The sequence below is a fragment of the Strix aluco genome, chromosome 4 (assembly GCF_031877795.1).
Source record: "Strix aluco isolate bStrAlu1 chromosome 4, bStrAlu1.hap1, whole genome shotgun sequence".
In the NCBI taxonomy this organism is placed as follows: Eukaryota; Metazoa; Chordata; class Aves; order Strigiformes; family Strigidae; genus Strix; species Strix aluco.
Window position 1 is genome coordinate 29,561,493 of NC_133934.1, and position 24,522 is coordinate 29,586,014.

Sequence of the window (24,522 nt, forward strand, 5' to 3'; positions counted from 1 at the left end):
TTCCCATACCAACATAACCACACAAATTAGTTTTACACTGATTATACCAGGTATATATTAATTAAACAACCTAACATTTGCAACAGTTACCTTTTTTTTTTTAAACAGACTATTACATTCTCAAATATTTTAGCGTGAATTATTCCTCCTTTCCGAGTTACACTCGTGTTCCTAAACTGCTTTACAGTTATTGCAGAAGACAGTTACAGTTCGCTTTCACCGGACTAATTGCATTATGGTCATCATAAACCCAAAACATTTTACAATTCTACAAACAGAAAACAACCTGCAAGCCAGAAATTCTAAACCCCAAATACGGACTATATCAAACATAACTCCCAGGAGAGGGAAGGGGAAGAAGAAATAGCTCTATGACAGGACTAGGACTTTAATGTTTTATGATATATTTGTACTTTCTAACTTGAGGTTAACACTCCAGCTAACAGAGCTTTGTAGTACTATTCAGAGCACCAATTTAGAAGCCTTTAATCTTCATTGGTACTGAAATGGAGTGTGAACTCCTAACTTGGTTAACTAGGTTACTTTCCTAAAGCTGAATGTTACAAGTCCCTCCATATCACAAGTATCAGAGGAAACTTGTTCCCATTTTCCAACTATTATATAATATTCACATTAAACAAAAATTAGTTTCTGTGATGCTGTCAAAAAAATTGATTTTTTTCTTTATATGATCATTTCGGGGAGAAAAACAGAAATTATTTGTGATGTTATTACACAATAGGCTAATGTGACATAACTCACTTTGACTAGACTAAGGGTGTGATTTTGTGTTGCAGCTTAAGTTGACTGAACAGCTTTGCACTGTACCCCTTCCTTTTCTCTCTTCCAACTCTGGAATCCTAATTGCACACTCCTACCACTTTGAACAAGTCCTACCAGACATCTTACTTCAGAGCAAGACAATACAACTAATCAAAATGGAAGAAAAGGAATTAATAGAAAAAAAAGTTCCTTGTCTTTTGCTATGTTTGCAAGTTGATCTGCCATACACCCAGGTGACCACTGGAACTGAAATGAGGGAAGAGAGGACAATTCCCCACAGGGCAGAGCAAGGGACATTCTCCCTTCAGCACTGTCTGTGTTATCTCCCTCAGTCCTAAAGCAAAAATATATGAAGTACAATTTGAATCCACTCGCCTATAGAAATGTTTTCACCCCACAAAAAAAGACTGTACTCCACATCAAGTCACTGCAAAATGCAATTCATTCACAAGACTTCATAACTCCTCATCCTGACCCACAGAGGCTCTGTGAACAGGAATCTGCATGGCAGGCTGAACATCAAGGATGGAATACGCAGGAGAAAACCTTGAGGCTATTGTGTCCAACTACCCTCCCATCCCCATGTCAGAGCTGAAGCTCATTACACTGGCTAAAGCACTAATACCATAGCAAGTAGTCTGAATGCATGGTTCATACTTCCCCCTGCAGACATCCTACAACTCAGTCCCTGATGGCTTACCTTTCTGTTGACCAAATGAGCAAAAGCCAGCAATAGGCCTAATAAAAAGAGAGTCTGAAGTGAACAATAGTACTATATCCAAACACACCCCAATTACCAAAGGTTTTATTGTTCCTAATATCCTGTCCCCTCTCATCCTCCTCCATTTCCCTCCTCTTTTCTCAGAGTCACAACTTCCTTTCAGTAGCAACATAAGTAGTTAAATGATGCTGAAAGGTAAAAGAATTAAAAGGTGCACTGAGCATTAAGATCTGCCACTGCCCACTTCTCTACCTTTCCTTGCTCCCCCACTTCCACTCCATTTTTTATGACCACTGGTTCTCCTGCAGCTCAGGCAGTAACAGCAGATCAGGGCAGTAGTAGCAGATTAGGTCTATGGCTGCACAGTTGAATATGCTGATGGGACTTCTACCGAGAGTTAAATCTTCCATCAGATATGGACACAGCCACTAGCTGCAGTTAGAGAGAATTAGCAGAAGCAGATAGGCAGAAGTGGAGCACCCCTTCTGGTAGCATCCCTCAGGTACACCAGATGAGATGCAATGTTGAATGAAGCCAGGGGCAGAGAAGGCACACAAGCCAGTGGACGACAGGAGCAGCTTTCAGACAGCCAACTGCAGGAAACATCCCAGCCCTTCAGCTGCATCCAACATAGCTTCAGCTTGCCCCACTCACTGACCTTCCTAAGTCTCAAGTCCAAAAGGATAAGAGAGTCTTCTGGAGTCAACTGACATTGCAGCCAAAATCAAAAGAATTTTGATTAATTTAAACCTACATTACATGTTCAAATTTTGTTTCCATTTCTTGACAAGTGAATCTGTTGCAGATACAGTAATAAATCCAAACGACAAAGTAGAGTAAAACTTTACTTTCTATGGTTGGAATGCATTTCTGAAATGGCTAAATGGAGGTCACTAGTCTTGCTACAAAAACGAGTATCAAAGAAGCCACAAACTCCAGGAGGCTGATGAGCTGAAGAACAAAGAATGCAGATGAAAACCAGAAGTACTTCATGAAAGCTGAATGGAAAAAGAAAGAAAATAGGAGGCACCATTTTCAGACCACAGGTCTTCCACAGGATAAGGAAAGGAAGGCAAGGAAAAAAGGACAAGACAATTTACAGAAGCTTTCCAGAACATCTCCCAAATGCATAAAAGCAACTAACAGATACAACAATTGGAATATGAAAATAAAAATCAAGTACAATAAGGCAGGGAAATTTTGGAAATATTCATAAGGTATTTAACCATAAAGATGAATCTCATCAAGATTTACATAAAATTTTGCCTAGAGGCAGAGTAATGGTCTTCCTCCTATAAATGAACCACGACTAAAAAATACCTTAGAATAATAAAATATAGCATTAAATTCCTACCAAAAAAAGCCCAAACAAGAAGAAAGTTCTATTTGCTCAAGAACAGCAAGACTGATATTACAGAATATTCAAAATACTCAGAGAAACAAAACCAGAATGTTTCCCTTCCCTTAGAACATCTAATGAAATAAAGCAACTACAAGAGAATTAAATGCAGCAGATAAATTAATATCGTATCCAGTTGAGATATATTTGCTGGTCCTCATTTACCTTGTATAGCCTTTAATTAATGTTTTCCCATAAAACCAGATTTTGAATATAAACATTAGCTTTCATACTTTGATTTTAAAAGAGCACATGTATGCTACTGCTATGAAATGCCAATGCTTATAGCTGTTCAAAGTCAAGCATCAAGTTTTCATTTTGGAGTGGCAGCAACTGTTGATGATATGTAATTTTTCTGACCTACAATCTGAAACAAAATTGAGAGCTACTTTTAAGCACATACAAATCAAAAAATGAAGTTATTAATTTCTTCCTATATGTAAAAACATCCAAAACTTAAACAGTAAAATTATTTAAAAGAAGGCTGCATACTGTAGCTAAAAAATGTTGGTTTAGGTTAAGCACCATGCAGAATCATACTTCCACTGAACACAAGTTTTATACAATTATATAATCTGAAAAGTAGTTTTAAGTCTGTTGTTTCAAGTGATAAATTGCTTGTTCAAAATACCCGAAGACATGTAAGACTTTGAACTAAATCAATCCCTTAAAAGTGCCAAAGTGAAATTAAAAAAAAAATCCCAACAGAACAACCAACTCCAATACCTACACAAATTAAAATTACTGTCCAAGTAAAAGCGTAAAGCCCATAGATCTGCTTATTATACAACTCCTAAACTGTTTGCTTTCATTCTCTCTTCTACTCATCATCTGCAGGCATCCCAGTAAAATACAGGACTTTATAACTTGTTTCATCCTAGTTTGTTTCTTTTATACCTCCTCCACTACAGGAGGTATAACAATGGTCCAACATTAGTAACAACATAGTACAGCAATGAGCCCCTCTTCACAGCAAAAGTTTGCCTGACAAAATTGCTACTTTCAGCACTTGTGAAAAGTTTGTATTTCTCAGTGAAAATCCCCTCAGGGGCTGGAAACTAGTATAGGAGGGTAGTGTTCATAAATACATACAAGTGTTTTCTCTTGCCTACAAAAAGTAAAGTAGTTTGCAGTAAGATTACTTGTTAAGTGCCAATGTGGCTGTAAACCACCAAACAGATACTACACGTTTTGTTTTTTTCTTTTTAGAGATCTCAGAACAATATAAAAATGTACAATGCACATAAAATACACTGTAAACACTGGCACAAACATTAACAAATCATTCTTTTCCTTGACTGCTATCAAAATCTCAAAGATTAGGACAGTTCATTCCACTCCAGAACTGCTAAACTTCAGCAGGAAGGAAGCACTGCACTCTGCTGGCTGAGAGAAGGAATGTTTAAACTAGAATACCATATAGCATCAATAAATCTATATAATTAAAGGTATAGACTCCCTGGAATTTTTCCTTATTTTCTATACTAACCCATTAAAAAATATATATATATGACCCAAAGCCATTGGCTGATTGTGATAAGAATATTCTGAAATAAGTATTTATAAATATGCAGTAATTGGAACCATTTTCTCTAATAAGAAGAGCCATGCTGTCCTCTGTTATGGGGAGGGACGTAAGCTTCACAACCATGTACATCTGAACAGTACCAAAACCAGTAACATTGTCTAGAGCAAGTTATGTATTGGTTCAATTGACCATAGCTTATATTTTGTTTATACATAAACTCATGAAAGTTATGGTGAGATTCAATATATCATATCACAAAACATGTCTCTGACTGGATAAAACATTGGCTAATACACCTGCAAGTTTTACTGTGGAAAACAAAAACAAAACCCAGCTGTTTCAACAAGAAGCAAATAGGCACATTTATTCTTTTCATCCATTTTCACACCTTTTTCTTTAGCAACCAACAAGCTGCAAAGTAGCTCTAAGGAAGCGGTATTCACAGTTTGGCTGGATTAATAAATGTGCTGTGCAAACAGACTGTGGATATATAAACTTTGTTAACAATATTTATAGATGTTGCCACCACATAATCAAGCCACCATTATAACACAAAGCAAAAGATTATTAAAGAAAGAAAAAAAAAAAGGGGGGGGTATTTAAATATTTTTAAGTATTCACTGTTTTCTATAATTTTTTACTAGCTTAAAATGAAACTAAGTTTGTTATAATATTGTTAGCTGCACTTTGGTAGTGTATTTATGCCAGATTTACTAGTAGACAAAGCTATAATAGCAGAGGTTTTTTATTAAAGACTAGTTTAGCAATCGTCTTTTAAAAATCAAGAAACATAACTTGACCTTCAATTTCATGACTTCTAGAAATTACCTTGAATAATGATGATATTTGTTTAGCTTCAAGTGTCAATTAGATTTTCTTCTCATATAAGCCAAAATAGACAATGACTTTGTCTAAAACTGGAGAAGGCTACACACTAAAAAGACAAGCTAATGAGTAACCCTAATGAAGTTTCACCATATTGCCTGATTTCATCCATGCATGCTTAGATCCAAGTCACACAAGAATTTTCCTGTATGACAGTATGTTCCTTATCCTTTAAAAAGAAACACAGCAGTTTCTAGGAGAACTGAGTGTGTGACAGAGAGAGAACAAGAATGAGGAAAGAAAAAAAATAACCAGAAGTATGTAATGAAAAAAGACACACACACAAATCCCCCAAAAATTTAAATACTAAACAACTGCAAGAATACACAAATAGCTTCGTAAATATGTCCAAGAATCCTAAAAAGTCAAGTAGTTATATATTCAAGAAGGAACTAAAATACCTTCTGGTATGTAAGCTCTTATGGTAAGGTGCTTCATCAGTTTTAAAATATAAAAAAGCCATATAATGTTTCCCTTTAATACTTTCTTCTCAGACTGACAAAGTGAGATGTACTTCATATCCCACTTTAAAAGACTGTTTCCATGACTCACCTCATGCTGTCCAAGACACTCCCTGTTAAAGAGAGAAAAATCAGAGATTTAGGAGACATGTATTTCTTTAACAGACTTAAAACAGTGACAGTGCTTTTCACACAAAAATAATGTAATCTATTTTTTAAAAAAGTGCGAACTAAGAGAAAATTATCTATCTATGCAGATCAATGCCTTCTCTTTTTCAACAGTTGTTTGGATTGTTGTATTTTATGATGAAAATCCCAAAACCAGTGTTTCATGTGCAGATTATAGTTGTATATATATTAATAATCTTTACTTTAGAAAATTACCTGAATTGCTTCCAAATATATTCTCCTTTGGCTCTACTAATATATCACTTCATATTTTTCAGTTATTTCAGAGATCTAGTCTACTCTTATGCTTACAATCCTTCCTTTTTAGAATGGTTTACCATTCCTAGGAAAGAAAAACTGCACACTGATCAGAACTGTGAAGGTATTAAATAGTGACTCATTCAAACACTGATCTCCTAAAAATTGAATCAATCTTTTGCTCAATTTATATTGAAAATTATCTTTTTCATTTTACCTCTAATTTCATATCTGTCATCTCCTTCCCAAGTGTTAATTTGATTTCTCTATTGAAACCTTATAATGGAGAGTAAAAACATCTTTAATATTCAAAATACCTGAAATCAGTTCCTAAAAATTTCTAGAAGCATATTAAGTATCTCTGATAACTTCTCTAACTCAAAGCAACTACCAATAGCTACAGATGGTCTTTAGGACAGCAGGATATTAACATGAGCAACCAGTTTTTCACCTAGTATAGTAAGAAGCAGATGTAGCACATGAGCCTATTCTTCACTCTACACAGCTCAATTATCTTATATCCATGATAATCTTCCCATAACCAGTTAATATGGCATCTAGGACTTCTACATTCCATTGTGGCATGCTGTGTTCCACTGCAAGGGGAAACTGCTTAACCAGCCTGACTGCCTTCTGCCACGTAACTACTAAATCTGCGCATAAGAGGTTCCCCACAGCAACCTTGCATTCAAGTTGAGATGTCATGGTGTCAGATGAACTACTAGATGCATGAAAAAACTGGCAGGTTCACTGGGCTCAAAAGGTAGTGGCTAGTTGTTTGTATCCTACTTGGACACCAATTACGGATGGAATTCTTCAGCCTTGTTTAATTTTTAATAAACTATCTTGTTTAATTTCTTTTTTCCCCTGGTAACTTGGAAGAGAAAAAAATGCATCAGTTCTGCAGACAACGCTAAAGGTCGGTGCAGTCAATACATTCAAGGGCAGGGATACCATTCAGAAGGATCTAGACAGATTGTAGGAAAAGGCTGACAGGAAATTCTAGAAATACAGAGACAAAGAAAGTCCTGCATCTGGGACTGACTAAATTCCAGCAACACTACTGGCTGGGGATATAATAGTAGTCTTTCAGCATTATGGGGAAGTTACTGAGAAGATGAAGCCAGGCTCCTTACTGAGGTTCACAGCAGAAAGGCAGAAGACAGCAATCATATCCTTAAAAAAGGTTCTGACTGGATATCTGACTGGATACACAGCAGAGGAAAAAAAAAATTAAAAAGTCAGTATAATCAAGCACTGAAAGAGGTCGGCCAGAGAGGCTGCAGAATCAATGTACTTGGGGGTTTTCAAAGTCCAGCTGGAAAAAGCTGGAGCAAATTGATCTGAATTCAGTGTTGATCTGCTTTTACCAGGAGGCTGGACTAGATGACCCCACCCCAAGGTACCTTCCAGCCTCAATGGTTCTATGAAACTAACAGAGCAAGTAATTTTCCAGAAACTCCCTTTCAACTATTTACAGAAACAGATACTGAATACATTCCATTTCAAATCTCTGACTGCTCATGTTCAAAGATACCAAATTATCAGAAAAAAAACAACAAAAAGCATTGCAAAACCTCAGCAGTGAAGGATGGAATCCCCACTAACATCCATCCATACAGAATAGGATTATATAAACCATTCTCTATTATCATATTGTTTTCACCAACAAGGAGAGGCTGGTGTGGAGTGTAAAGTTCAAGGGCAGCCTTGGCTGCAGTGACCATGAAATGGTGGAGTTGAAGATCCTAGAGGCAGCAAGGAGGGTGCACAGCAAGCTCACTACCTTGGAATTCAGGAAAGCAGACTTTGGCCTCTTCAGGGATCTGCCTGACAGAGTACCATGGGATAAAGCCCTGGAGGGAAGAGGGGCCCAGGAAAGCTGTTTAATATTCAGAGATCACCTCCTCCAAGCTCAGGAGTGATGCATCCCAACAAAGAAGAAGTCAGGTAAGAACACCAGGAAGCTCCTGGACAAACTCAAACATCAAAAGAAAGCCTACAAAGTGAAACCAAGGACAGACAGCCTAGGAGGGATACAGAGAAACTGTTGGAGTAGCCAGGGACCAGGTTAGGAAAGCCAAAGCCCCGACAGAATTAAATCAGGCCAAGGACATCAATGGCTACAAGAAAAGCTTCTGTGGGTACGTCAGTGATAAAAGGAAGACTAAGGAAAATGTGAGCCCTCTCTGGGAGGAAATGGGAGACCTGGTTACCTGAGCTATGGAGAAGGCTGAGTACTCAAAGACTGTTTTGCCTCAGTCTTCACTGGCAAGGGCTCCAGCCACACAGCCCAGGATGCAAAAGGCAAAGGCAGGGACTGGGAGAATGAAGAACCACCCGCTGTAGGAGAAGATCGGGTTCGAGACCATCTAAGGAACCTGAAGGTGCACAAGTCCACGGGACCTGATGAGATGCATCTGTGGGTCCTGAGAGAACTGGTGGATGAAGTGGTTAAGCCACTATCCATCATATTTGAGAAGTCATGGCAGTCTGGTGAAGTTCTCACTGACTGGAAAAGGGGAAACATAACCCCCATTTTTAGAAAAGAAAAAAAAGGAAGACCCAGGGAACTACAGGCCAGCCAGTATCACCTCTGTGCTCGGCAAGATCATGGAGTGGATCTTCCTGGAAACTATGCTTGGAGACATGGAAAATAAGGAGGTGATTGGTGACAGCCAACATGGCTTCACTAAGGGCAAATCGTGCTTGACAAATCTGGTGGCCTTCTATGATGGGGTTACAGTGCTGGTGGCTAAGAGAAGAGCAACTGACGTCATCTACCTGGACTTGTGCAAAGTATTTGACACTGTCCCACACAACATCCTTGTCTCTAAATTGGAAAGACATGGATTTGATGGATGGACCACTCAGTGGACAAGGAATTGGCTGGATGGTCGCACTCAAAGAGTTGCGGTCAACAGCTCAATGTCCAAGTGGAGAGCAGTGATAAGTGGTGTTCCTCAGGGATCGGTGTCAGGACCGACGCTGTTTAACATCTCTGTTGGTGACATGGACAGTGGGATTGAGTGCACCCTCAGCAAGTTTGCCAACAACACCAAGCTGTGTGGTGCGGTTGACACGCTGGAGGGAAGGGATGTCATCCAGAGGGACCTGGGCAGGCTTGAGAGGTGGGCCTGTGTGAACCTCATGAAGTTCCACAAGGCCAAGTGCAAGGTCCTGCACGTGGGTCAGGGCAATCCCAAGCACAAATACAGGCTGGGCAATAAGTGGATTGAGAACAGCCCTGAGGAGAACGACTTGGGGGTACTAGTGGATGGAAAACTGACTGAGCCAGCAATGTGCACTCGCAGCCCAGAAAGCCAACTGTATCCTGGGCTGCATCAGGAGAAGTGTGACCAGCAGGTTGAAAGAGGTGATTCTCCCCGCTCTACTCTGCTCTCATGAGACCCCATCTGCAGCAGCACTGTGTCCAGCTCTGGGGCTCCCAACGTAAGAAGGACATGGACCTGCTCAAGTGGGTGCAGAGGAGGCCACGAAGATGATCAGGGGGATGGAGCACCTCCCTTATGAGGACAGGCTGAGAGAGTTGGGGTTGTTCAGCCTGGAAAAGAGAAGGCTCCAGAGAGACCTTATAGCAGCCTTCCAGTACTTAAAGGGGGCTACAGGAAAGATGGGGAGGGACACTTGATCAGGGACTGTACTTATAGGGTAAGGGGTAATGGTTTGAAACTGAAAGAGAGTAGATTTAGATTAGATATAAGGAAGAAATTCTTCACTGTGAAGGTGGTGAGACACTGGAACAGGTTGCCCAGAGAAGTTTTGGCTGCCCCCTCCCTGGAAGTGTTCAAGGCCAGGTTGGACGGAGCTTTGAGCAACCTGGTCTAGTGGAAGGTGTCCCTGCCCATGGCAGGGGGGTTGGAACTAGATGATCTTTAAGGTCCCTTCTAACCCTAAACCATTCTATGATTCATTCAAATGCCACTGTTCTAGCAATGATTCTAAAAGCCCTGCTAACAATCTAAGGTATCAGATATTTCACTCTGCAGCAACACATTATTTTATGGGTTTGTTTACTATTATTGTTTTGTTAATTCACAAAACTTATATCATTTCCATTTAAAAAAAAGATAAAAAAAAAAAGAGAACATTACAGTTGCAAAGATCAATCAAGAGAGAGGGTATTGCAGAATTAATGTGATCTAATGCTAAAAGAACCTTTATTTGCCCCAAGCACTATGAAACGTAACAATGCTTCCTCTAGTTAGAAAATTAAGTACAACTTCCAGTATGGTTTCCTTCTCACTTAGCAGACTTTCCTCCTCTGGGGAGGAGTCTTCAGACTGAAGGAGGTGATTTTAAGGTTGGAATTCAGGGGAACTAGATGTTCCCTTTGTAATGCACAACATTATGCAATGGCCTCTGCTGAATACCTACACAAGACAGTTTCTAGAGGCATCTACCTAAACACTGAAACCAGACTGTTCATAACTACACATTTTTCATCTTTTGAGAGTCTAGCTTTGAACTTCAAGCCCAAGTATCAGAAGTACTGAGCAGTTACAGTTCTGAACAGAAGTACAACCTTTCATAATACAGTCCTTGAGAAATTAAGTTCTACACGTATCTATGTAGGTAGTTATATGGATATTTTTGATCATCTTTCTTTGTCTACTTCTCACTTCATGAAATGAGGACATAATATTCCCTTATTAAGGAGGGATATTTAAGAAACAAATAGGCACTAATGCCTGTGAAGTATGCAGAGTTTAAAACTGTAAGAGACTACAACACAGACTAAAAAACCCAGTATTTCCTTCTCCAGATAAATGTTGAATTTTGAGTCCTTATTCCACAATGTAAACAGAAAGAGAATGGTGAAAAAAAGTCATCATCATTCTTCCCGTATATCCTCAGCATCATCACTGAAAGAGTTGATTGGGCTCTACTCAAGGAGCAGAACCTTCTGGACAAGTCAAAAATAGAAAGAAGACATGCAGATGGGATGAAGGGTATCCACCTGCCATTCATTAGCATATAATAACTGAACAACTAAGAAACAAAATAGCAATACATTACACAGAAAACTACAACCCCATAAACCAAGCAAGATAGTAACATACAACTTTTTCCATATAGTTTCTGAAGACCATCAAATTACAATAGCTGCCTTTGCAATTTTCATGTTTTTCTTTTAAGGTAGCATTGTGCACAACATGAATTAGAAACAACCAATCTTTACTAACACTGTCAGTCCTTTCATACAGTGAGCACACACTACAAAAACGTCTAACAAACAACTACCAAATCTCCCAGTTTTATGAGAATGGTGTTTATATAAGCTCTTTGCATCTGAAAAGAAAAATACGGTTATTTTCATGTCCATCTCTACAACAGTATAAGAAGAAAAAAATGTCTTTCCACACAAAAACTTCTTTTAATTTGATTTTTTAATACTTACACTGGTACAGGAACTTCACAGGGAGGGCATGGCAATGCAGTTTGAATAAAAGCTGGCTCAGATGGCTGTTCCCAAGGACCTGCAGACTGATGCTGACAGCAAAAGACCATGTTAGTTGAATACAAAACACAACTGGAACTATCTGCTTGACTATAAACAAACGTATCATCTAAACAGATCCCAGTTCTAACAAATCCACTTTTAACACTCCCTACAAACAAAAAAATCGCAATTTCATCCTTAGCATGGTTAAGGATAGGAAAATGAAGGCCTGTGGCTCTACTGCTAGAAATCAAGCATGAAGCCAACCCAAAAAAAACCCCAGCAGAACAATTCTAAGCATTTAATAGATGTAAAAATATAAAAATTACTAAACAAGTGAAATTATCATCATGCAGTACATGTACCATGTTTAAAGATGCCAATTTCTCACTTCTAACTTGTGCAAATTGATGGTTTAGTAAATAGTTAAAATTTATTTTTGCTCTTGTTAAAAGTAATTGCTTACATTTGAAATTAAACATTTGTAATACAACTCTAACAAAAATCTTATTTCTTGAGTAATTATAACTGCTGAAAACTGACATTCAATTATATATTTATTACAAAATAATCACATCTAGATCTACATATATTACAAAATTAATCAGATCTAGATCTAGGATCTAGAACCACTTCATTTCTCAGTTAAGCAGTATGTGTACCTCTGTGCTTGATTACTTATTTACTCTGAACTCCAAAAGCCTCCAACATAACATCAAGGTCAAACAAGTGTTGCTCGTTCTTCAGAATACAAATGACACCGTTTCTCACTATTTACTTACTAAGCCAGTTTGCTTCACAAGTGCTTCATCATGGCAGGAAACAGGGCACAAATGACCACATGCTAATGTTTTCTGGCAGGACTGACGACACGGAGGACATCGACCAAAGTGACAATAGTGTTTCTCCTGGGTAGAGTGGTGACAGGTAGGTGGTCGACTGAAGTAAAATCCAAGAATGAATCAATACAACAGCAAGAAATATGAAGTTACAGTCACTAGATAATTATGCTCAAAATACAAAGAATTGAGACGAACAAGTTGGTTTTTTTTTTACATTAGTTTACTTCTCACCTACAGCAGTGGTTAATATTACAGTAAAATTATACAGGAGTTCTAAATCAAAGCTGGGTTTCCATATTCAAACAGCTATTTCAGTCCTAATTCTATTCTGCACTAAGTAATCTTGCTACACCCCAGCAGCAACTATTCTCCTTTTTGCTTTTGCTAGTGAAGTTTTCTAGGTAAACTGCCTCATGGAGGTACTTTAAAACGTACCAGAGATGACTTGAAGCGAGTGGGACTACAGAATTAGAAGTGCTTGGTGGGACAGAACCTCCCCCTTGACAGCAGCAAACTGCTCATGAAACCACAGCATCAAAGAGGTGTCTGATAGGGAGGATTATTGCTAATTTCCATCTGCATAATCAAGAATACAGAAGATGGAAAAGTAGTATCTGTAATCATATTAAAGGAATAATTTTTGCCTTTTAAAGTTATATTCTACTACTTTAAGGACACCTTAAACTCCACTTAAGAACCAGAAACACACACACTTTCTATACTGACCTGCAGAGCTGTTTGCATTTGGGAGGTTTGATGGTGCGCTCTCTGCCACAGGGCACTTTGATGACAGTTTTTCCACAATTGCATTTCACATCTACAGTCTCTGGACATGGATTACAACTACCTAAAAATAAATACATCAACAATATGATAATCTGAATAAGGTACTGATTATAAAAAATGGTAACTAATGTAACTCTGAATATGCATGTGGTATAATTGTCCTATTCAGTTTGACCTAAATAATAGATGGCTGTTAATTTATTTCTGCTTAGTTTCAAATCTCTTGGAAAAAAGAATTCACCATTCTTAAAGAATAGTCATAATAATCTTGATTATTCTACAGTAGTTAACTGGTATCAAGTTAGAAACAATCCCTCTCACATTTTAAAAAAAGTCAGCATTATTAATGCCCAGTCATTTGGATCACACAACATTTAAATATCTGCTATTTATATTTCAGTCTTGAATACATATGAAGACATGTCATCTTTCATCTATATTCAAAAGATAAAAAAAGACATTGAAAAACTGGTACAATAAATTTTTACAGTTTTTGTATGATATTAAAGAGATGTTCAGCCTATGCATAATTAATGTTTTTATGAAAAGATCCTCCACCTTTATGAAGTTACTCATGCTACTAACCTGATATATTTTTAAGAGAACTGTAGAATATCTATGTTTTAATTTATAGCTTTCCCACACTATTTCTTCATCAAGTGACAACTGCTAAGTTTTATTGTTAAGTAATTAACAGTAAGAATATGTATCTTCTGAAAAAAAAAACCACACCACCAAATTTAGACATTGGCTTATTAATCATGTTGCATTCTGAACCTTTAAAGAAAGCAGTGCTTTAAAAGCATTATCGACAGCACAACTTTTTAAGCAATTCTGACTTGTTCACAGGGTCTGAGAAGCAACACTTCAAGAAGCAGATCTCTCAGTGACAAAAGGCTGCTGAAGAAAAAAGGATGGAAGTATACAGTCTTTATACTGCAAAGTTAATTAAATTACATTATCAGCACACATAAACAGCTACTTTTAGAAAATAAACTGAAAGTCTAAAGCTATGCTGTCTAGAGTGCCTTACGTGTACAATTTACTTAAATATTCTATTAACAAAGACAACTGCCTATGTTCTCAAAAAGATGAAAGAACAGAGATCGCACATAAGCCTGAAGTTAACGTGAGAGCACACTGTTCTCAAATCAAGTGTTAAAATGTACTACAGTAGGAAACAAAACATCCATCTAAATCTCAGCAAGCATGCTTAAATACTTAAGAAAAAAAAGATGTAAAAAATCAAACCACAAACAGAATAGATTAAGTTACCTTTTTTCAGGGACCCCTGCTAAAGGCCACGTGCTTATTATCAGCAACCTCTAATAATTCTGAGATCAGCTACCTGATCTGGCAAGTTATTTTCCAGAAGACATACTACCACTTCCTTTAAACTCAGTGGTCACTGAGATCTGGCAGCTCATTGCAAAATTAACCTGACCTGATATTACATAGTAAAGATAAAATAATTAATCATAACTTTCAGCAGCTATTAAAATATTGGTATACAAGGAGAAACACATGAATCTAAATATTTTGAAATCAAAATAATTGTCTTTATTAGGAATATTTTCATTCTGTCAAGATATTACAAATGGTACTAGATTGTGATTTGCTAAAGCACACAAGTTATTTTCTAAACTTATCTGATATCATAGTTGTTAGCTTCCTCAGATGCAACTTTTGGCAAGAGTTAGCACTTACATATTGACAGCTGCACTGTTTTGATAAATTACACTTCAAAGAGTATATATTTGATATTTACAAAATTCACTTTTGTTTTCTTACAGGCACTGCTTTATTATTTTTATAGTGCTGTTAGTTATTAGAAATCACTGTCACTTTTAGCCAGGCTGTAAGATGCAAGCAGAATCAAATATAAACAGCTGTTCAATATAAAAGTTTATCCTATAATGCAGCATTAGTTCCTTAGTTTTCCAACAAGAATTTTATTCTATGATTTAGTTATCAACCAAACTAATGCAGAAAAACAATGTTACCAGTGTTGTTCTGACAGTACAAAAGAAATACCCCAAAAACCAAAAAAAACCTGCAAAAACCATATTTTCAGGATTTTGGAGGGATATGGGGGAGGGAGAAGAAAGGAAGGGGAAGAAGAAGCATAGTTAACAGAGAAAACACAAACTACTACTTTGTGGTGATGGATGTAACAGCAGTTTAACTGGGACAACTACCACATTTACTTGTCCTGTCCTCTTAAGAATCATTGCCTCAAAAGCAAGACTGGCTGAACAAGTTGTGAATTATTTCTCTGAGTTGTTGCAATTTATAGTCCAGAATACTAAGGGAAATTACATAGGTTACTCAGCTGCTGTTTCAGCAGGGCAGCAGCTTCTGTGGAGAAAATTGCTGAGAGGGCAGCCACTTTTTCAGTCATTCCAGTTTAATCCCCTACAAAGCAAATGTCAAAGCAATTGGGCAGGATAAAAGCTGTCAGGTAATTTTGGCCATTTCCAGCATCTTTTTAACCAAGGTCATTGGATGCAGAAGTACACTTTTTTGTTATCCTTCATATAGTCAGTAACAAGTTCTTATTTTCTCTTTTACTAGTAAGATACCAAAACACATTCAAATTCCAACAACTCTTTTTTTCATTTATTTTAAACCCACTTGTATCACATGTTGTATTCTAGGATTTTTAAAAACCATCCAGACTCAACCAGCACAGTCATTTCTGTATGTAGTTGGACTTCGTTATGCCTATTCAGTGAACAGAATTATTTGGGGAAAAAAAAAAAGTCAAGCTATGGATTTTTATTTAAGCAGCTGGAAAGGAGACAGAGCATTTTCAGAGGAACAATGCTAAGCAAAATTACCAGCTAAAAAACTCAGGTTGTCATTATGTAAATCCTTAAGCTCTAACCAGCACTAAAAACCTTTCAAACACACTGCCCCCACAAAAAGCCCACATGCAACAAGGGTGAGAATTCACTAAGCACCTCACAGAGTCATGCAAGCATGAAGTTTGGCAAAGATAAACAATTTTCTATCACTATAGGGATCCTTCACCTATTCTTACCTCTGTGGCAGCCTGAAGGACATTTGTGATTTCTGCAGCCTAGAGTCCGCCCACAGACTTGATCACAAGGCGGACAGTTTCCAGAACAGCACTATTAAAAAAACATACATGCTATAGAACTGAAAACATAGACATTTCCGGTATAAATTTACCCTCTTCTACCATTTTTTTCAATACTACTTTAAAAAATTTGCATGCAATTTAGTCAAATTTCCTCAAAGTCATGCCAGATATAGCAAGGAGGCCATCTGTAAAGTTGTCTTGAAAAATTTGAATTATAAAATAACACGGAAACACACATTTGAAAGTATTATTTCAACACACTAAAAAGGCAGAGGGCTTCCAAAAAGCTGAGAACATTTTAAAAGTTCAAAGTCTTGTAATATTTTAATCTGAAATAATTTCAGAAGATTACATGTAGGATATTCAGCAGTTTGCCCCACTACTCTGCAATTTCTTCCACTTCTATACTATATTGTCCCTGGCACAAAAATGTTGCTAACCACTTTTTTTTTTTTTTAAAGACATAAAGCATCAGTAACTACTCAAGTATCTGAAAGCAAAACTGCCTTCTGGAACTGGAAAGTTGTCAAAATCCCCTCCCAGTTTTTAAGGCCACCGAGTTTTTCTTGGTGACATGCTGTTCAGAGAATTCTGGTACACTCCAAACTAATTTGAATGACACTGAAGAAAACTTCTCTTTCTATACAATAACACAAGGCGGAACAATGAAGTGGTGTGATTTATATATATCTAAGTTTTAAAAAAGTTATCTATGAGAAAGACCATCTCTGGGCACTTACCTTTCTCCTACATTGGTGCTTTTGGCAATCACGAATTTTAGTACACTTCGTTTCACACAGATATGGCTTATGACATGGCATGCGTTTAGTGTGCTTTCCACAGCGACACTGTTTTTCAACTTCCTGGGCAGCAAGATAGGGAAGAGAACAGGATATTTTTAATACAATTTAAAAAAAAAAAGTGAAAAATAAAATGTTCTATTACTAGCTGTAAAGAAAAGTTCATGAGAGAGTAACATTACAACGCTCTATCACAACAGGAAGCATATCACATGCTGTGAGCAGATTAACTATCTGTGCAATACCCTTGTGTCAGTATTGCAAAGACTGTGCTCCAGATGGCACCTTACTGTAGCCTTGGTCACACCAAGAGGGAAGCCACTTCAAGGGAACCACTCAAGTGTGTAGTGCAAGATGTGAAGCATAAATGCAAAACAAATTCATACAAAAAAGTACTTCCCCTACATAGTAAGCTAGATTCATCCATCATGTATACAGATCATTTAAGAAGTAGGCGAGCAGGTTTATCTGACCTTCATCCCAGCTATCACGTGCTAACTACTTTCAGCATAGACTTTGTAGCCAAAGCTGGTTCAGAAAGAGACAACTGAGAGCAGACAGAACAGCAGCTTTATAGACCAGACCATAGAAGCTCCATAGATATTTAGAGCAGAGCAAAATATTATTTTCTTACTAACAATGAAATAACATTATATTACAGCATCTTCCATTTCACTAATAAAGAAATAGCATAATAAGACAAAGCAGCAAGGAAGCTAGAAGAGCATGTTTTAGGACATAATTAAAAAAACAAAACAAAACCAAAACAAAGTCAAAACAATAAGACCCTCATTCATGCCTCAATTCAGATACATAATGCTCAACTAGTAGTTCAGAATTGTGTGGGGGCAGAAGGGGAATAGGGAGAAAATGTATTGCTTTTAATGAACAGCAAGTCATAGATTTTGTGATAGATATTACTTCACTTTCCTCAGGAGACTTCCACTGTTGCAAGCCTATAGTGTTTAAAAACCCTAACAAAATGTGAATCTGCTACAGTAAGACTAACCTGTCTGCATATTTCACAAGGACCTCGATGACAGCGCTGTGAACATTTATGGATGCCACATTCCAGAACTTTGTCACAACTATCACCACAGGTGGGCACATCTTCTGTACATGGCAATGTAAACTCTGGATGAAAATTACAAGTAAGCATTTAGAAAAAAAGCCAAAATATTTAGAAAAAAAAAAATGCACTATGTAATATGAGTTCAAATGCCAATTCTCTCTCATTTTTTTAAAAGCTTCTCTGGAATTACTCAATTATGCACATCGCCAATTAAACCCCTGGTACTAAACAAAGCTTTGAAAGAATTAAGCAAAAAAGTGAATATAAGCTGTCACAGTTCACTGTTTGTAAAAACTTTTTACGGACCCTGCTCTACAGAATTAACCTAAACTACTGACTCAAAGACTGGATGACTTTTTTTTTCATTTATCTTATTTAAAAAAAAAGTGTCTTACTTGATTTCTCACATGGACAGGACCTTTTCCCAGAACGAGGACAGTCTCCACAGGGATCAGCATGACAAACTCGTTCACATGTGTGATTACCACAGGGCAAACGTTTCCCACACACCTGGAAAACTCAGAGAAACCAAGTGAATACAATGTAACAGAACTACATACCAAGACAAAGCAACCCAAGGGGAAAAACTAGGGGTGAGAGACACCTGGATGGAATTTAACTTTTTCTGAATTTTGTTAACAAATCTTAACAAAGATTTTCTTTTGTTAACAAAGCTGAGTTCACTATATAAAACTGATCACCCCTGCAGCAATCCCAACTGGAAGACCACTGTATAACTGAGGAGTGGGTGGTTCACTTAACAGTTAACCTGCACAGTTCCAGGCCTGTGCTATACTGCACCTACAGCTTGGCCTTCAGGCCTGTGTTGTGCTGCACATATCCCTTGGCCACAGGATAAACATACTGTAGCAGAGGAGACTGGAGGCAGCTCCCACTTGGTACCAGTGATTATGCCACCTGCATGTCCTTGCCTTTATCTAAAAGTGCAGCAAGAAGTTCTCATCTGAACACCCTTTCTGTTTGACAGTAGAAATGATGAAGAGTTGCTTTCTTGTAATAAAATTCTACAATAGCTTCAATGACCAAAATGGGGTAACCCTTTCTACAGATGGGGTCTGCACTGCATGCTGCACATGGATCAAAGGCCCATTCAATGCTGCACAGCTTGGGGTTCCCAGCATTTACAGGGCCATACTATTATTTATATTATACTCCCTTTCCATATAGTGTTAGCTGAAATAAATCACATTTTAACTGATTCTTTAGAGAGGCTGAGAGCCTTTCAGATCATAATGACCAAGTATCTTCTGGTGCAATCTCCCCCCACCACTTAATTTTTTAATTATTTTTATTTTTTATAGTCTGTCAATCCATACCCTTGGTCCTAAGAATGAACTGCAAATATACTTCAAAGAATGATTCACAAAGCTTTCATTCTGTTACAGTCACTAGAAGTAAACAAGCATGAAACTTTTATACACTAAACTGTGGTTTCATGCTTATTTTTGAAGACAGCAGCTGAAATTTCAACCTCAAGTACAAGAAAACAGAATATACAAGGTCAAATTCACTGCTAGCTTAACCCTAGCACAATTCCACAATAGTGACATTTTAACTACTATCAGAAATGAACTGGGCCACTAAGTAGATCCATTTTCAAACACTGCTGCTTATATTTTTGATTGTACTTTCAAAACCTAAAAAATAAAATTATTTTCTTACTGAATGAGTTTTTCCAATCCTTAATACACCAAGTAATCAAATTTTATAAAGACAAGAAATAAGCTAAAAAAGACAGCTTCAGAATACCTGATCACACTGCCACTGAGGACTCGCACAAAGTCTTTCTGCTGTCTGTCTTCCACAGATGCACCGCTGCTTACTGACTCGTGGACAAGGCTGGCAATCTCCTGTATGTGAGGAATTGCAAAAGAATGATATATCTTAACAATTAAAATGACTATTCCTCTGAAGTTTAAGAAGGCAGGTCTACCTGCATGACAGGAATTCTCACAGGTGTGCTGTCCACAGAGCAATGTTCGTCCACATGGCAGGCGACATGACCATTCCTTGGCACTGCACCTTCGGGGCACTGGTTTAGCTTTCTTACAGTGACAGGTTGTTGTGACCATCTTTGGGCAAGGTGGACATGGTCCTAAGTAAAGGAAAAAGCATACCTCGCTAATGGCCATTCAGCAAATGCAGCCTTGACTACATCTGCTTTACTCTGAGAATTTTAAATATAGTTAGCAGATTTTAAGCAAAACTGTGTAAGAGCTATATAAATACAGGTCACACAGCCAAGAGACACAATGAATTTACCTGGATGACAAAGCAGCAGACATTTATGACCACAAGAAGGTTTGAATTCCCTCTCACATATTTGACCACAGGAGTGAGGTACCAGCCATGGGTCCAGTGCTGGATTCTCCACTTTTCCACAATAACAGTAATACCTACTGGGAGTTTCAGACCGTTTGTATTCAAACCTACATTTTGGACTACAACAAGAGAAAAAGGAAGTGAAAAGAAAAGCAAATTTTTTAGGATTTTTTAAAAAAATCAAAACCGTTTTTATCATTTCAGTTTCCCAAGATTGTTACCAGGCTACCAATTAACATTTTTACAACTACTGTAACTAATAACAACATAATTAAATTTATAATATAGAATAAAGGTCTTGCTATATGTCAGATTTTACAATATATTCATTAGAATGTCTACGGAATTGTCTTATCACTGCCATCTTTCTTCTACAAGAATAGATAAAAAAAAAAAATCACCGTAGGAAGCATATGGAACAATTTTTATATCAAGTAATACCAAAGGAATGTATGCAACAAAGAGTTAACCTTCTTAAAGAGAACCAATCAAAAAAAGAGATAAAAACCAGGTTTCTACCAGTAGCAATTTATAAGCAGTGTAAAACAAAATTTAGCGATGCTATTAAAACTATGCAAAATAATTAATATTTTATCTGAAAGATTTTAGATTGTATCAGTTCAGCATCTTAGATATTATAAGATGAACACCTTTATTTGTTATCCTTGATGGTGTCAGATATTTAAAAATACATTATTCCTAAAGGTAGAGAGGCACCAAAGGTCTGGAACTTGTTAGTGCCATAGGCCCTAAAGGCTTCCAGGTGCAAGCCATGGATGAGGGAGGCAACACAAGGAAGGAGAAACAAAGCAGCTCCCATTTCCAGCTACACTGGGAAAAGACAACAGACAAGGAGCTCCTCCTCAGAGAAGAGTAGAGGCTTTGAAAGACCTAGGTACTCATTTCTATCAAATAAAATGTCAACTTGCCCCTATATAATACATTACAGGCCATAATCCATTTCTCCATAGTGACTACACAGTTTTATCATGTGCTTAAATGTTAAATAAAATACCATTCATCTTGAAATTTTTTAATTATAAACATCATGCCTAAACACAAAACTGGTTTGCAGTAGAACAGGCATTATCAACTTGAGACGCTGCCAGCCAACAATTGTATACCTTATTTCCTAAGCAGACCTGCTCTCTGAGATCCCACATTGAGCTTTTGAATCCGCCAGGCGCTTTCAAACAACTTAGAGGACTGTGTCTCAAAGATATTACTACGAGTTTCCACATGAAAGCAGGTGAGCAAATAAAGCATAGAAAAAACATGCACAGAGAAACCTTGACTGAACTTTCAGATACAAACCTACTGAAAAAGCAAGCTTCATTATTCACGCAGCCACAACATTATCACCTTCTTTATACAATCTCATATAAAACTGTAAGACCGACTTTAATGCTTGAGTCATACAGAGACTAAAAAAATTACAGAGGCTAAAAAATACTCCTGAATTATGTTTATGGAAACTTAAAAATAATTCAAAAAAGTAACAGAAAAGTCAGTCCTCAACTTTTTTGTGTGTGTGTGCATATCATTTACAAGTACCATTCCATTCTAAGGTAACTGCAGATCACACACGTTTCACAATAAAAGTATCTTTGTAAATGTACCCTGAAGAGCTCACCATGGCCAGGGATAATCTTTCTTCCCAAAATCATCATCTGTCAAAGGAGATGACACAAGGAAAAGGCTGTCCTTGGCCCACTTTTGGATACACACCAGGTGAAATATACAAAAGCATCCACAACAGCTCCACACCTAAAGAGGAGATATAAGTGCCAATTGCTTTATATTAGATTTCTTTCTTTTCATTGATGAACATCTGTAATATCTAAAGAAATACAAGCTTGCTATTTTTCCATTTAAAAAATGGATTTCCAAAGATAGATTATACCTATTGTTAGATTAATACAGGCAGTTTTACTGTTACAGATTCATACCTATAATCTTTTCCCTTCTATATTTTCCTGTTCCTGTGGGAAGTTTTTGCCAAGGTTTATGGAGCCCAAAATACTCATATAATCATAAAAATGTTGATTTAAACACACTGTTGGAGGTCATGTAGCACAACCTCATGCCCAAAGTAGGACTATTGGCAACTTAGCTCCCTGTTCAGTGACAGCTTTGCCTAACAAAGTTGGAAAATCCTGAAGGATGGGGACTCCACACCCATCCTGGGCAAGCTACTCTAAACGTCATACTACCTTCCTAGTGCCCACTCTGCACCTCCCAAGCCCCAGTTTGTGCTGTTGCCCCTCATTACACCACCTGTCACCACGAAGATGACTTTGGCTTTAGCCAACTTCACAACTCCAAGTAGGAAGAGGCTGCAACAATATCATCCCTTAGCCTCCTCTCTGCCAGACCCAAAAAGCCCAGCTCGCTCTCCACCTCTCTCCCTGTCCCATACTCTAGGTCTCTAGACATCTTGGTAGTAGAAGTACTAAAAGGATTTTTCCCCCTTTCAAACTTTAGGATTTATATACAACGCTAGTAAGAAAAAAGATTTGATTAAAAGTGTGGCTTTCAACCTCACATCTTTTGTTCAAAGAGCAAAAGAGATATAAAATGCAACAGAATTAAAAGCAAATGTGTTTAAGAGAGTTGATTTTGCCAGTATCCTGTCTCCATCACTAAACCTTTATGTTCTTGTTCCCAGTGTACTCCTCTTTATCAGTTCTGGAATAAAATCACAATCCTTCACTTAGAATACCAGCCTGCTGCTGAAAAGCAATTTAAATAACTGAAATGCAGTTCTATGACTTTGGTAGTTTCCACATTTTCATGTCTTAAATTGTCAGCTTAGAGTGACTATAACAATTTGGTAAGAGAAATGCAGCAAAAAAATTAAGTTCTAATTTCTTTATTTTTTTTAATAACTTATGATATTGTTATAAAATTATACTATGAAAACAAGAATTCCCCCATTAACTTATAGAGTACAAAGTCAATGACATAACTTTCTAGAAGTATGGTAACTAACTTCCCAAAACTAACCTAAATGGGAGACATTAAGTAAAGAAACACACTTGGCTGAAACTTACAGATTCAAGATGACTAACAAACCACTGAGTTATAAAAGACGACTCCCAAGTTGCCAAATCATATCACTTCTGAGATGAGATTAACTCTACCAAGAGACACAGAACTTAAAAATCAAGCTAAATATATACATTAAGGTCTGAAAAAATACAGATTAAATATGTTAGGAACTCATACAAAACATATTGCATCTCTTTCTAAAAATAAAGTTAACGACTACAGTTTCATTGGATACTTGTAGTCCATGTACATCCAACATAAGAAGTTAAAGACTTTCTGCACTTTTTTCTTGTAATGTTAGACATACAGTTGCAAGTATGTATTAGATTCAAATAACTGTCAGTGTCAAAGGGAAGATGATACGTGACAATAAAAGTGAAAAAGATTTGTCCTGAAATCTCTCCCATGAAAAAAAAATACCTATATGAAACAAGACAATCTTCTCAGATGTGCCACTCTTCTCTTTCACCTGATCAGCACTTAGAGCAGCAAAGTATATCTTAGCTTCCCTGCTATAAATCTAACAATAATATTTCCTAACTTCCTAGTATTTCTTGCTCTGGTGTTTGCTACAACATGGCTTACTGAATACACCAGTGCAAGCACTGGCCTTCAAGTACTTCATTTTTTTCATCTACTACTCTCTAAAATTTAAAAAATAACTATTTTACATTACAATAACAAACATGTCAAAAATACATATTCTGATTACAAACTATGTGTATATTTAAGCACTTATTTCTTCAAGTGTCTGAAAAATCCAAAGATGCCAAATGTTGCATTTAGCACTCTATCATTTTAAAACTATCAAACCCAAGAATTACCTTAGTAATATAATTAAACACAAGTTTTTCA

At 37.1% G+C, this 24,522-nt stretch overlaps 1 protein-coding gene across 3 annotated transcripts in view; it reads right to left on the reverse strand.

Moving 5' to 3' along the window:
* NFXL1 (nuclear transcription factor, X-box binding like 1) overlaps nt 1-24,522 on the reverse strand; it is a 51,810-nt gene that overhangs the window by 24,417 nt on the left and 2,871 nt on the right. For all 3 annotated transcript variants that reach the window (XR_012623068.1, XM_074822472.1, XM_074822473.1), the window contains exons 4-15: nt 22,250-22,383; nt 20,557-20,735; nt 20,228-20,389; nt 20,044-20,144; nt 18,669-18,783; nt 18,211-18,335; nt 17,142-17,264; nt 16,339-16,429; nt 13,236-13,356; nt 12,450-12,606; nt 11,626-11,717; nt 5,869-5,890 (exon numbers count right to left, since the gene is read on the reverse strand). Coding sequence is in view for 2 of the 3 variants with exons in the window: in XM_074822472.1 (XP_074678573.1) it covers nt 5,869-5,890; nt 11,626-11,717; nt 12,450-12,606; nt 13,236-13,356; nt 16,339-16,429; nt 17,142-17,264; nt 18,211-18,335; nt 18,669-18,783; nt 20,044-20,144; nt 20,228-20,389; nt 20,557-20,735; nt 22,250-22,383 (1,422 nt within the window). In the remaining variant the exon portion in view is untranslated. The remainder of the gene's footprint in view (nt 1-5,868; nt 5,891-11,625; nt 11,718-12,449; nt 12,607-13,235; nt 13,357-16,338; nt 16,430-17,141; nt 17,265-18,210; nt 18,336-18,668; nt 18,784-20,043; nt 20,145-20,227; nt 20,390-20,556; nt 20,736-22,249; nt 22,384-24,522) is intronic.